This window comes from Scleropages formosus, chromosome 17 (genome assembly GCF_900964775.1).
Source record: "Scleropages formosus chromosome 17, fSclFor1.1, whole genome shotgun sequence".
Classification (NCBI taxonomy): domain Eukaryota; kingdom Metazoa; phylum Chordata; class Actinopteri; order Osteoglossiformes; family Osteoglossidae; genus Scleropages; species Scleropages formosus.
In genome coordinates this window covers 22,143,571-22,156,577 of record NC_041822.1, presented here as the reverse complement: position 1 = coordinate 22,156,577, position 13,007 = coordinate 22,143,571, and the positions used below count along the sequence as shown (strand labels likewise).

The following is a 13,007-nucleotide window of genomic DNA, read 5'->3' as shown; positions in this document are numbered from 1 at the left end:
ACTTTGGTCAAACATTTAACTACTAAACACAAAGCTAAAAATGTGTTGACAATTTTCATAATAGGGTTGCATTATTTCCAAAATGCACACAGAAGTATCTTACGTAAAATGCTTTTCTCACCTTGTTCTGAAATATAAAGCATGCATTACAGCAGAACTGACTACAATTAGCCAGGTGTTTTTACATGTGCTCAAAGCAAAAGCTCAAACTACAAAAGATTTTTTTTTTTCCCCCCCAGATTCCACATCTGGCCTCGTCCAAGCCTCTTAAAGATGGTTGCTGTGTGAAGCGTGCTCTTGCCATTTCGGCAGTCATTCCTAGACAGTGGGTTCTGGAGTCAGAGTGTAGAGGGGCTTATATATATGATCTGAGGCCTGTTGTGTTACTGCTGGGTCCAGGGACATATGCTGCCTCGGAGGACATTCAACACCATCATTCACTGGCCCTCCAGGACAGCCAACACAACCATGGGTCTGCAGGTTGTTTAATTCCAATACATACATGTGTGTACATTTAATTTAATTCAGGACTTTGAAACAGTTCTGTTCTGCAAAGGAGGACATACAACAGTGACATCAGGAGCAGAAACTGGGTCCATAGAAGGGGGACAGTGTTTTGGCAGAAGGGTTGAAGGCACGCTGCAGCTGCTGGATCCAGCCTTCTCAGCACACCTGAGCACGAGAGAAGCAAGGGAGGGAGGTCAGAGGCCCATGTCAGACTGCTGCAGTTTGATGACAGGACAAAATACCCAGCTGATGCAGTTCCTCTAGGAAAATGAATAAAATTGTCTAGTACATGACCAGTTTTAGTCCCCAGAGGAGATTGTTTAAATTCAAGTTAATGCAGAATCACCTCAGTAAAGCAAGTTCAACTATACAGGCATGTAGTATGTTCTAGAAGACATTTTTTCTTAAATGCAACTGGAAGAACCTAGTAGAGACACTTCTATTTTACCCTTGATAACTCAATTGCTTCAGAAAATCCAGCTCTAGTTTTTCTAGATTGGAATTTTTTGTTGTTAGGGCCTTTCCTAAGCAACTGGATGATGAGAATGGCAGGATGCTGCTGGGGAACAATGTGGGCTCATAAGTGAAGCTGTTCCTAACCTTCTGGTCAGGCAGCACTGTGTTGCCCTGCAGGGGGGGCAGGTGTCCACTCATGAGTGCACCTCCGGGGCGGTCATGCTCACAGAAGATGGTGCCATTGACATAGTGGAAGCGATCGCCTGGCACCAGTCTGTTTCTACAGGTGGCACATGTGAAACACTGGGATAGAGAAGGGGAAGAGCAGTGAGGACCACAGGGCTGAGAGACTACAAACACTTGCAGAATCATTTCTTCTGCATGTTGATGGTTTGGACATTCAACTCAGTCTTTACAGCTTATCGCTGGTATTCCAGAGTGCTGTTGATCATCAAAAACGTGATGCTATATGTTTACAGGATGAATCTGTCTGCAATTGGCACCAAATAAGTGTTTTTAAACACACAGTAATTTTAAATGAGGATTTACAATGAGTTAAACATCTAGTCCCAACTGCATTTTTAATCAGCAACTGTAGATACATGTGAGCAAACATCTACAATTACACATTCCACAATAATTTCCATGCTCTAGGAATGTGCCAATATGGAGAGGTCAAGAATTAATTCAACTGCCTCTGGAACAGAAAACATTTCCCTGCAGGTGGACACCTATGGAGGGGGTGGAGGCTCACCTTGAGGTGGTACACGTTGCCTTGTGCCCGCATCACCATCTCGCTAGCAGGGATGGACTGACCGCAAGCACTGCAGGCCCCTGTGTGTCCAAACAGCCTGCAGAGAACACAATACACCCCTGATCATCTACCCTTGACAGTCAAGTTCCAGGTGACACAGGCTCATGAACCAGACAGAAGGTGTGAGTCCTGGGTGAGAAGCTGCTAGTGTGATACCAAGCTTATGTTCATTATCCCACCCAGGTTTTTAAAAAAAAAGCCTATACTATAAGGGTATTAAAGATTCTAAGAGTCCTTCATAAAGCACCATGCCAAAAAAGCTTCAGGACTAGCACCACAGACCAGAACTTAAAGTTTATATAGAACATTAGTATAGTTTTGGTTTAATGACAATGGTAAAAATGGGGTTGACAAGCTGTTCCTCTGGTTTGGTTGAACACCTCCAGGGATGTGTTAACATGAAATCTGCTTAACATCCTCCACTCAGTTGCTCAAATGTGGAACCAACATGAACCACACTACCGACACCTCCCTCCTCACTGGTCCCAGCTCTGCACACAGTAATGAATTTTTGATCTTAATTCAAACAGTAATTCAATAAGAGACGCCAGAGAGAAACTCTGTTCCCCCTAATTAATGTTTGTCCTTTTATCGGACTCCAGCCTCCATGGTGGGCAATTTGGCAGTGAAGCTATGCCCTTTTGATTAACTGTATTATACATATTTAATACTCTGCCATTTACATATACGAGATACCGAGGGAAGTGTGGTAAAGACTGTCCTTTTCCTGGGGCTTAAGCTCAATGTTTAAAAATACAGATGTTAGGAGGGATGCCCCATGACATTTCCAATCAGAGTTCAGCTGTCTGATCCATTATCTTCATATCTATAAACAGTTATAATTCCAAATCAGCTTTTTTTTTAAAAAAAAAAAACTACTAGAATCCATAGGGACCAAATGGCAGATTGCACGAACCCAAGTGGTTCCCCACCCTAAAATTAAGAAATATTGCTCCCACTTCAATACAATAATAGTTAAGCTGGTGGCATAGTGGTTCGCTACCTTCCACTCAAAAAACCAGGATTAATCCCACTCCTACTATAGAACCCTTGATGAAGGTACTTACCTTGATACATTAAAGTTACCCAGATGTATAAATGGGCAAATAAGTCACTACTGGAGTAAAATGTCAGCTAACTGAATAAATAGAAGTCTGAAGCATTAAAAAAAAATTCATCTATTTTGCCTGCCTTGGACCACACCAGGATCTAGCACATGTTTTTCCAGTGACCAGTGCCCACTGAGCCCCACATCTCTGCTCTGCTCCATGCAGCTGTTTGTTCTGGAGAGCAGAGAGGAACATGGAGGCCCCAGTGCCCTGGCAAAGCCAAAATACCAGTCTGTATGGCAGTCCCAGAGACAGATGCTGGATGTCTAGCCTGAAGCGCCACAAACATCACCTTCAAACTCCTCAAAAAACACACCTACACACTGAACTATGTACAATCAGTTTTAGCCCTATACACACAAACCCACAAAGGATCCAAGCTAAGGTACAAATTTTACTTTTCAAAAGTGAAAGTCAATAGCAACATGGTGACATCCACAGCATTTAAGGCCAAACAGCCCTATTTAAGCCTCAGTTCTCTCTCACACACATAAATGTGGGAAAATAGGATAATAGGCGTTTCCCTCCTAGGGCACAATTCCAAGTAAAAGATAGATTACCATTACTCTGACATTCTGTTCCAGAGATGTGGTAGAAGCTCCATGTTACATGCAAACCCACAACTTTTAAGACTGCAATAATTTTATAAGGACAGTGGTTCCTTTCAGAGTATGGCGCTTCATTACCTCTCTGACTTTTTGAGCACCCACAAGCTGCACACTTACATAATCTCCTGGCTTGGAGAGGTATGAACTACTCAGCCACTTTAACACTGCTGGGTCATACAGGAAAAAAGGAACACATTCATTACAACTAATGACAGCTTTAGAATGTTCTTGTGTAATTGAAGCAGGTTTGCACAAGTAATCATAACCATGTGGAGTGACAGCAAGGAGTCCTGCTGCGTTGTAGGTCAAAACAAGCTTGGTGGAAAGCAAGTCAACGCACAAAGGCTTTGAGTTGGGTTTGCCTCATTTATTCAATGCTTTTCTCCAAAGTAACTTACAATGCTTAACTTACTAATTTTGTTCAAGTGTACTGCAGCAGCAGGAAGCACACCCCCTTCAATTTCAGGGTGGTCCTAACTGCTTTTACCTGCTACACCTATGAAATACAGCATAGAAAACTTGCAAAAAAAAAGATTAGCTAATGCCTAGAGTTGTTCAGAGTTTGTGTTCTGCTCATTCATTTCCAAACTGATGCATCTGTCTAAGTTTAACAATGAATTAAAACAGCAGCAGGTAACCAAAGAAAAATGGGCCACAGCAAGCATTAAGCCATTTGATTTGCAAAAGGACATTTTGGGGCAGTTATACAGAAACAAAGCATTCCCCCCACAAACAAAGACTACAAGAATAACTAACAAGATCACATTACACTGATAAGGGGGAGGTGCAATAACCTTGTTACCTCTAAGGCAACATTTAAACAGCAATTAGACAATGTAATTTTCTCATGTGTTTGACACTAAGCAGTAAACACAAGATTAGACAATTCAAGTACAAAGAAGGTCCAATTCATGGAGTTCAACTGACAGGTTACAATTCAGTGTCAATTCATGACATACTCACCTACAAAAAAATAAGCTTCCAGTCAAATGAAACAAGGGACTCGAGGTTCAGTGAAGCTGTTCTCAATGATTAGTTACACTTTAAAAAAATCCAACTCACCTGATGTAGTCGTTCCGACACAGGATCATGCCACCCTTACTGAAGCAGGTGGTGCCAATGTCACCTAGCTGGGCCTGGCAGCAGGAACACTTGAGGCATCGCGTGTGCCAGTAGCGCTCCATGGAGAAGAGCAGGAAGCGGTCTGCAATGCGGCCCCCGCAGCCCGCACACGCCCGGGGGGCTGCTCCGCTGCCCGTCGCCTGGTTGTTCACCATGGCTGACCTGAAGGGATACCACACAAGCAGAGCTGTCACTTTGACCAACACACATACATGACTACTGGAAGGACCCAAAAGCCAGGTGGAATAGAACAGGCTGTGGCTAAGAACCCAGTTCTCTCACTGGGTCCATAGTGCTGCACAGCACACAGCCTCACTGGGGACTCGTCCAAGTTCAGCACCATTCTCCCTGGTCCACAGCATCACCCAATCATTCCACTGTTCATGAACAAACACCCCAGCATAGAAACAAAGCATGGAATTCAGTTCCAAAGCAGAACACAGGAACTGAACAGTTACACTTGTCTACATTATTCAAAGCATAAAAGGATCTTATCCATTAGAATAAGAATGGAAAGAAATTCATGACGACCTCCAAATAAGACTGTGCTGAAGCACAACTTTTATGGTTCCTTTTGACACATCACTGCCATTTTGAACTTTGCACATCAAATGCACCACTCTGGAAAAATGGACCCCCACAAGCTCCAACTTCAGAACTTGAGGGTACACAAATTGGAATCAGAGTAATTTCTACTTACTATTTTATTAAAGCATAAGGAATTCAAGTTCAAAGCAAGAAACCCAAGCAATAAACATACTGAACCAAATTTGCCCTAGAGAGGAAACCAAGCTGACACATTGGATGTTGAATCATTTGCTCTGTAGGCCATTCTAGACACACCAGAAAACTGATAGACAGGTCAAAGGTTACTATTAAGGTGGTTCACATGAGTCACCAGGGTTTATACCAGAGCAGGAAGATTCTAAACTCTGACTCTACAAAAGGGAGAGGGAGCACTTTCAGGGAACCGTTTCAGCCTTCTCACCCAGACCCAGAGCTGGCGGAGTGCCTTCCCACGCCTAGGTTAATGACAAGTCTCCAAGTTCATGCGTCTCAGAGCCACCAGCGAGCAAGGATTGAACTCCTGAAACACACAACCTTCGGAAGCAGCTAATTTACAGGCCCTGTGAGATCACTGGCCCTCCTGCCTCACTGTTAAGCCCCGTCTCCAGTTTGAAACCAGACACCTTGAGTTGTTAATTACCACAGTGAAATCAGTCAAATGCATTACCTTGACACATGGACTTACAGGAGGGAAGGGAGAAGGTAGGAAATAGTGCAAATAATTGCAGTCAGAAAGAATGAGGCAGAGACCATGTGACCCTCCTGGTCACCACTCCTCCTTCGACAGGCTCCAGTCATGCTGTAGGAGTCACATGGCTTTGAAGAATGAGGAAGAAACACTGAGGCCGAGATATTGGGTTTCGCTAGAGCGAAAAGAGAATGGCTTCTTTACATTTTTAACTACTTATTTACCTCCTCTCAACCTGGACCAGGTTAATTTGATGTTACGAAGTAGAAATAAGCCTGCATGGACAAGTTTTATTGGATTAATGACCTGAAAATGCAATTACTGGATGGAACAGGAGCTCAGCTGCTCTGATTGGTATAAGTTTTCCTTTTCTCTCACACACAGCATTACCTTGCCTGGAATCCAAAGCACAAACAAACATTTACATAAACACCCTTAAATACAACACCAGAATGTAGGTATAGGTAAAAACATCCAAGTGTTGAGAGACTCATTTCTTTTTGGTGCACAGAAGTTGATACCACCAACACTATGAAGCATCTCTGCAGCTTGGGTAATGTGGTAACTTGCAAAGACAGAGTGGCCACCAACAGCCAAGGTCAGTTACCTTAGAAGTACTGCAGTATGAAAAGCAGCCCTCAGAGGACACCTAATCCTTCAGTCTACAGTTCATACATACCCATCTGTCACATAACAGGCATACGTACCACAGAATCATACTGTTACACAAAATCCCAGCATAAGAGAGTACAATCAACATTTCTTCTGGACCAAAAGATGAGGAATATGATCCAAACTTATCTTTTCCACATATCTTTTCAATGCATCTCTCCGCCTGTAGAGCAGTTTCCATTGCCTTTTCGAGCTTCCGCAGTGTTACGTAGACAATTTGGTCCACGGATATTTGACATAAAATTCACAAGGTCATTACCTATGACTTTCACTCCGTGAAGCACGCAGACACTTTCCCATTAAAGGTGCTGCATAGCACTACTAAAATGTTTGATGCAAGAGAATCTACTTGTAACTATTAGTGTAAATTTTTTCTAGGGTAACAAATTTAAATAGATTAGACAAAATATACCAATTTACATCACTGATAACTGCTTAAGTCTAAGACTCCATGTGTGCCTCTGTCCAAAAACATCTGATAGAAGCAGCCTGTTATACAGAATACACACACTGTATGGGAGCATACATTTTTAATTGTACACCCTCATCCTTTCTAAAAACCACTACAAGCCATTCGTACCTAAGGCTGTCTTAGTACACACACACACGGAGATCTTAGCAACCAAGGAGGTTACAGTTAATATCTGACAAGTGTGTAACAGACGCGCAAACGGCAGCTGCAGAAACTGCCCTGTGTTGGACAGGGTGTGAAGCCAGCCCTGTCTGAAATGGGAGCAGTGCAGGCTAAAACAGGAACGCCAGAGGAGCAATCTGTATGGGGTGTTTGAAGAGAGCAGAACATCTCAAATAATCAGTGTGGACCTGGCAGGGGACAGAAACTGTTGGCTGCACCTGTTCTCATGATATCGGTCAGATGGGCAAAGTGAAAAGCACAGATGTATGATCAGGTTTTTAATCACTTTGCAACAGACAACGAAGTGGCCAGAGCAGTTAAAATCCCTGCTTCTGCAGCAGAAGCAAAGATAAAGGAACTTACCCTGAACTGATACTGTGAACACTGAGTTGTACAGAAGTGTAAATCACTAGATCTAGCTTAGTGGGGGGGGGGGAAGAACTGACATAAGTCAATTTTGAGAGAACTGTCAAGTTATAGGCTACACACCATTACAGGGTGGTCGCAAGCTGGAAACTACCAGTGTACAGTCCGAGACTCACTGGACTCAGTCCCTACAGTCTTCACAACACAATACACTTCACCCATTTTTAAACTTTGCAAAAGCTACATACTTTGTGGAGCATACCATTTGGAGGAAGGGAAACACATTGCTCCAGAGCTGCTTCAAACCCTGCTGTCTACACACCTTCAGGAAAGTACTGGTGTAGCTGCAAGCAAACAAAACATCTGAGTAACAGCACATTACCCTCCATCTACAGTAGACAAACCTGGTGTTTGTCACAACCCTCAGAGCTGGTACCTCACAGTACCTGGGCAAGACAGCAAAATACTTGACATTGCAAATCAAGTCCAAGGTACCAAGAAATGCCAAAATTAACATGAGGGGTAAAAATTCTATCTTTGAATAAGATGGCTTGAAGGGTATCCAAGCCAGGGTGGACTATCAACTGCTTGTCCAATGTTGAGGACAAGGATGCAGGAATAAGTTTGTCTACCCAGTGTACTGGCACATTGGGCAATTTGCTGACACATATGGGACATTCATTCAAGTGATGACAGTGAGCTACAAGTTGCTCAAAACATTACTGTATTAGCACCCCTGGCCATCTTGACAGCAGAGTTTGGAGGGGAAGAAAAAGATTTGAGCCATTTGTCTTCAACAAAGCATAACGTGACAGCCATCCAAAACAAAACCCGAAAGTGTACAATAAACAAGCTGCATTAGCCTAGCAACATCTGTAAGTGGTAGTGGTCAAATGACAAACATCTATTGAAACTGAAACGAAACTAACTTCTTCAAACAAACACCACTTAAGTATGGCTTGGGAACCCAGTCAGAGGAGCTGAATTTGTATCGGTGTTTAAATAAGAACTCACCACAGCTACTCACCATAAAGCAGTACACAAGACTATTGGAAAGCCAATCAAAATCTCAAAACATTTGAGAAGTTTTGATCTATGCACACAGACCTTATGACCTGAAGGAAAAGAATTTCCACCCATGTAAATTTGTACCTCTTAATACCACAAGGGAGAGCAAGTTTTGCTGTCGATCAACCAATCGGAACCCACATGCTGCAGGGGTACGATACCAAAACGATGCAGTTTCCAGTGGTTGTTCTGGAATGTGTGTGTAAACATTCAGAGCAGACAAGTCCCTTAGAGTAATCATAAAAGGGTTTTGAAACTTAATCTGCCAACTGAAATAGAAAAAAAACACCAGCCAAACTGATAAAATGGTGGCAAAAGTATTTTGTATGTATTCAAGCTTTGAGAATTTTATTTTCATAATTTCCAGATTTCTTTTCAGGACACTGAGTGAGGGGGCACGGAGGCGGAGCGGGCTTGGCCAGGTCCTGCTTTCTGATGGGTCTGGGGTTCGAGTCCCACTCGGGGTACCTTGTAATGGACCGACATCCCCTCCCCCTCCAGCCTTACATACACCCTGTGTTCCCAGGTTAGGACCTGGCTTGCCATGACCCCGCTCAGGATAAGTGGTTTCTGTGTGTGGGGGTGTGTGTGTTCAGGCGGTTTACAGTGGGTAATGCTGCTGCCTCATAGCTTCTGAGCTGTGCATTCGGTCACTGATTTGAACCTGGCTGAGCCTGTGGGGAGTTTACATGCGCATGCACCCCCCCCCCCCGCATGTCCTAGTGAGTTTTTTTTTTCCCGGTGCTCTGGTTTCTTCCCTTAGTCCAAAGATATGTTCCAAGCTGACAGGTGAACAGTAGGGAGTTCAACATGGTGTTACAAACTACCTCATAATAATCATAGGGACAGATGGTAGAGATGCTGTCTTTGGACCCAAAGGTCACAGGTTTGAATCACCTCCGACACCCTTGAGCAAGGTACTGACCCAAAATTGCACCTGTAAGAATGACCCAGCTGCATAAGTGAGTAAATACTTGTAAACAGATTAATGCAAGTCATGTTGGAGAAAAGTCAACTAAATGAATAAATGTAATATTGTATTTGACAGCTTACAGGAACTACAGAAGTTTGTCAGGCTGCTTTATTGGAAAATTCTAATTATATCAAGTGTCTGAAAGTGTGAGCTCCCATCTCAAGTGGAAAGTAATCCATCGTTTAAAAAAAACCAACCCACTTTCAGATCTCAAAGTATTTCAGTGAGAGCCCTGGAGTTCAAATCAAACTTTCAAAAGTATCTTACCAGCTCCCATTCAACAAGCAGTGGGAAAGGTGTCCTTGTTAAATGGATTAGTGCACAATGGTTATGAGCTTTACATTCTTTAAAGCACTACAAAGGCTGGTTAAACATTAGCACTATACTCTGTAAATGTAGTACTTTTAAAACTTTAGGCAAAGTCTGAAGGTATGAAACAGTGATCAGGACCAAACGTGAAGCAAATCTAACAAAGATTGTAGACTAAACGTTGTTCTCAGTGATTAAAAGCAATAACTTAGGACAGCGGGTGGCAGAGTGGTTTGAGGCATTAACTTGATTCAGAGCAACATCTTTCAGATTTTTGTCTGAATCCCACCATTGTTGTAGTATTTAACTAGGTCCTTACACTGAATTACAGTTGTAAGACTCATGTAAATCCAACAATGGCAGTTAAATGTACTGACAACTTAGGTTTTTAATGTTAATTTTAACATTTCTGACAGTAACATAGGACCAAGTCCTTATATCTGAAAATATATGAAATCAAGTGTTACAAAATCAGTTTCACATCCAAAGTTGTTCAGTATTAATCATATGGACATTACAGTAAATTTTACAACAATACCACAGTTTATTAAAGATATGGAAAGTAACCCATTCAGATTTCACCCTGTTTGCATTATTATGCAGTTACATCACGATTTAGTTGATTATTAATTTCCTGCACTAATATACAATAATTCACTCATTTAAACAGCGAGATATTTTTATTGGAGCAAGGTATGTACAGTATATGCGCTACGGTAGGAACTTGTCATCCGATCCTACGACCAGTTTGAATGAGTGCAATGCGACTAAGCCCTCCGCTACCTGCTGGTATGTTTGTTTAAAAAGTAACTTGTATTCCAGTTTAAAAACACCTTTCGAAGGCCTGCGCGAAGCTCACAACCCAGCGCGGCGCTGTTGTGACTATGGTTCCAGAACGAAACGGCGTAAACTGCGTGCAAACTCGATCTGGAACTCAGCCGTTTCACTCACTGTACCGCACCGAGACCGCAGCAGGCGCAGCGGCGCTTCGTTAGCTTAGCGGTGAGCCGCTCACGATCACTGCCGCCCGGGGTCCAACTCCGCTACCGCTCGGGCGAGACGAGAGTGAGTCGGTGGGGGCGGCGCGACGGCGGGATATACCTCAGTCATGGAGTGCCGGAGCTCGGACCACCGCAACCACCTCCGCTGTCACACATCGTCATTAAAACGTTCAACTAAAGCTAATTAAATATTAGAAGTTAAGTGTGAAATGTTAGCCGAGATTAACCAAGTTCAGGAAGCGCCGCGACGGCGGGAAAGCCAAGGGAGAGACGCCCGCGCGCGCCCTTGAGCGAACAACACTCAGTGACTCACCTCGGCCGGCGCTCGCACGTCCCAAACTTCTGTCACCGAGCACTTCTGACGGCCACAAAAATCCCCCGAAGCGGCCGGCGTTCACTTTCGCCGTGTGCTTGAGGGAAGTGACCTGTTAATTCGTTATGTGGTCAACTCTGAGCGCGGTACAACTCTGACTTTTAACGACTTTTCTGCGCACCGTTTCCCGAGCCTCAAAAGAACCTCGACGAACTGTGCCGAACTTCAAAGAGTGAACTAGCCGACGAGCTACCCTCTTTCACCTAAACTGAATTAAAACATGCATTAACGTTCGGTACTGGTGTTTATAAATTATACTAGTACACCAGTATAACTGTCTATGAATACTGAGGAGGAGTGCAAATTAAGCTGGCGTTATTCCCCGTTTCATCTTTCCCTTCCACTCTAATCAGCAGCGGTGCCCATCGTCTGTAAGAGCCGTTAAAGACCGGAGCTTTTAAAGGTTTCTGCGTGATGTCACGATAATGGGCGTGGCGTTCTATGATTCCGGATCTTTTAAAGGCTCCTACGCGACGTCAACTTAAGGGGCGTAGCATCTGTCCAGGGGGTGCTGTTGGATATCGGAGATCTTTAAAGACTCCTGTGGCGTGACGTCAAGCGGGGCGTGGCATCTGACAGTGATTGATGCCTGTTTGAGGACGTACGGCTCACTCTTGCCCCTCATTAATGGGCCCTGGAGAAAGGGTCAGTCTGAGGGTCACCTTCCAGAGCTCCATACTTTCATCATTGCTCAGTTCTACAAATAAGTGTGAAATATTTTACATAAAACCAGTGCTAAAAAGAAAATTTGCAAAACCAAACTAGGGTATAATTATAAAAAGTTGTTTGTATTTAAAAGGACTATTAATCTGCCTTCTTACCAAAGGTGACTTTCAACCTTAAGATCTTTACCTCTTTACTTAGCAGGGTAAGTGACTAAGGCTATTATAGCAGAAGTGGGATTTGAATTTACAAGATCTGTGTGTGTGAGGTTAGAATGCAGCGCTGCTATCCACTACCCACCCTATGACTACATCCTGGTCTGTATTTGTTAATTCTACACAGTGTCTTTCTCTAACAGTCCTTGTGCTGAATTGTTAGTGAAATACTTAGTCTTAATTAAGACTATCAGCATGTGATTGACTGGTGTGTCTTTTTCCTTCTATTGAGATTTTCCTTTCACAATGTTTTTACCTCTATTATGTGGTTGTGACTGAAATGGCACTGGAAAAAATCCATGCAGCTCCAATTTTTGTTCTGTAATTGTCCAATATACTACAATTCAGGAGCTGTTTTGCTGGAGTGTTAAGGGGAGTTTTAAACTTTTTTTTTTTTATTGCTCCTTTTTTTTTCTGCAGGAAAATGTGGGTATGCTTGAATGACTTTTTAAATGATGCACTCTTCTGCTTTCTTTTCATTATCCGGGCTTATCCAGCCAACATTAGACCTATTTTACAATCTTTTTCAGACCAAAAGAGAGAAAAATGTACAAACAGCCTTGGGCCTACAGTACATTAGATGCGATGAATAACTTTCTCGGGGACGTTTTTCATGGACTAAGGGCTTTGCATATAATTGGATGTACCTATAGGCCATGCGTGGCTAATTAGGTGTACATATTGGACATAATTGGTTGGTCCTGTCTGTTTTTAAGATTTATTGGTTTCATTAGTCTTGCATTTATTGCATTTGTCTTGGGCTACAGCAGGTTCCTGTCCTCCAATGCACATTCTGTATTCAGAAACCTGCAAGAAAATGTCTTTTGTTTGTATATCATCAGACATGCAAGAGCTCTAAATC

General features: G+C 43.0%; 1 protein-coding gene across 2 annotated transcripts; it reads right to left on the bottom strand.

The window, feature by feature from the left end:
* Window positions 1–477: 477 nt before the first annotated feature.
* On the bottom strand, window positions 478–11,649 carry LOC108938142 (LIM domain transcription factor LMO4.1-like). Of its 2 annotated transcripts, none has more exons than XM_018758499.2 (5): window positions 11,208–11,649; window positions 4,557–4,778; window positions 1,718–1,814; window positions 1,108–1,266; window positions 478–672 (listed from the first exon to the last, which is right to left on the bottom strand). In XM_018758499.2, exons 2-5 carry the CDS (start codon window positions 4,769–4,771, stop codon window positions 664–666), a joined length of 480 nt encoding a protein of 159 aa, XP_018614015.1. In that variant the 5' UTR covers window positions 4,772–4,778; window positions 11,208–11,649; the 3' UTR covers window positions 478–663. The 2 variants fall into 2 exon arrangements, with proteins under 2 accessions (XP_018614015.1, XP_018614016.1); XM_018758500.2 differs by lacking the exon at window positions 11,208–11,649 and adding an exon at window positions 10,995–11,191.
* Window positions 11,650–13,007: the final 1,358 nt, after the last annotated feature.

What these genes read in the sequence shown, in the direction of transcription:
- LOC108938142 (XM_018758499.2), bottom strand. Translation starts at nt 4,771, where the DNA reads ATGGTGAACAACCAGGCGACGGGCAGCGGAGCAGCCCCCCGGGCGTGT. An exon ending in TGTCGGAACGACTACATCAG is followed by an intron (nt 1,815 to 4,556) that starts GTGAGTTGGATT and finishes TGTTCTCTGCAG; the next exon opens with GCTGTTTGGACACACAGGGG. An exon ending in GCAACGTGTACCACCTCAAG is followed by an intron (nt 1,267 to 1,717) that starts GTGAGCCTCCAC and finishes TCTCTATCCCAG; the next exon opens with TGTTTCACATGTGCCACCTG.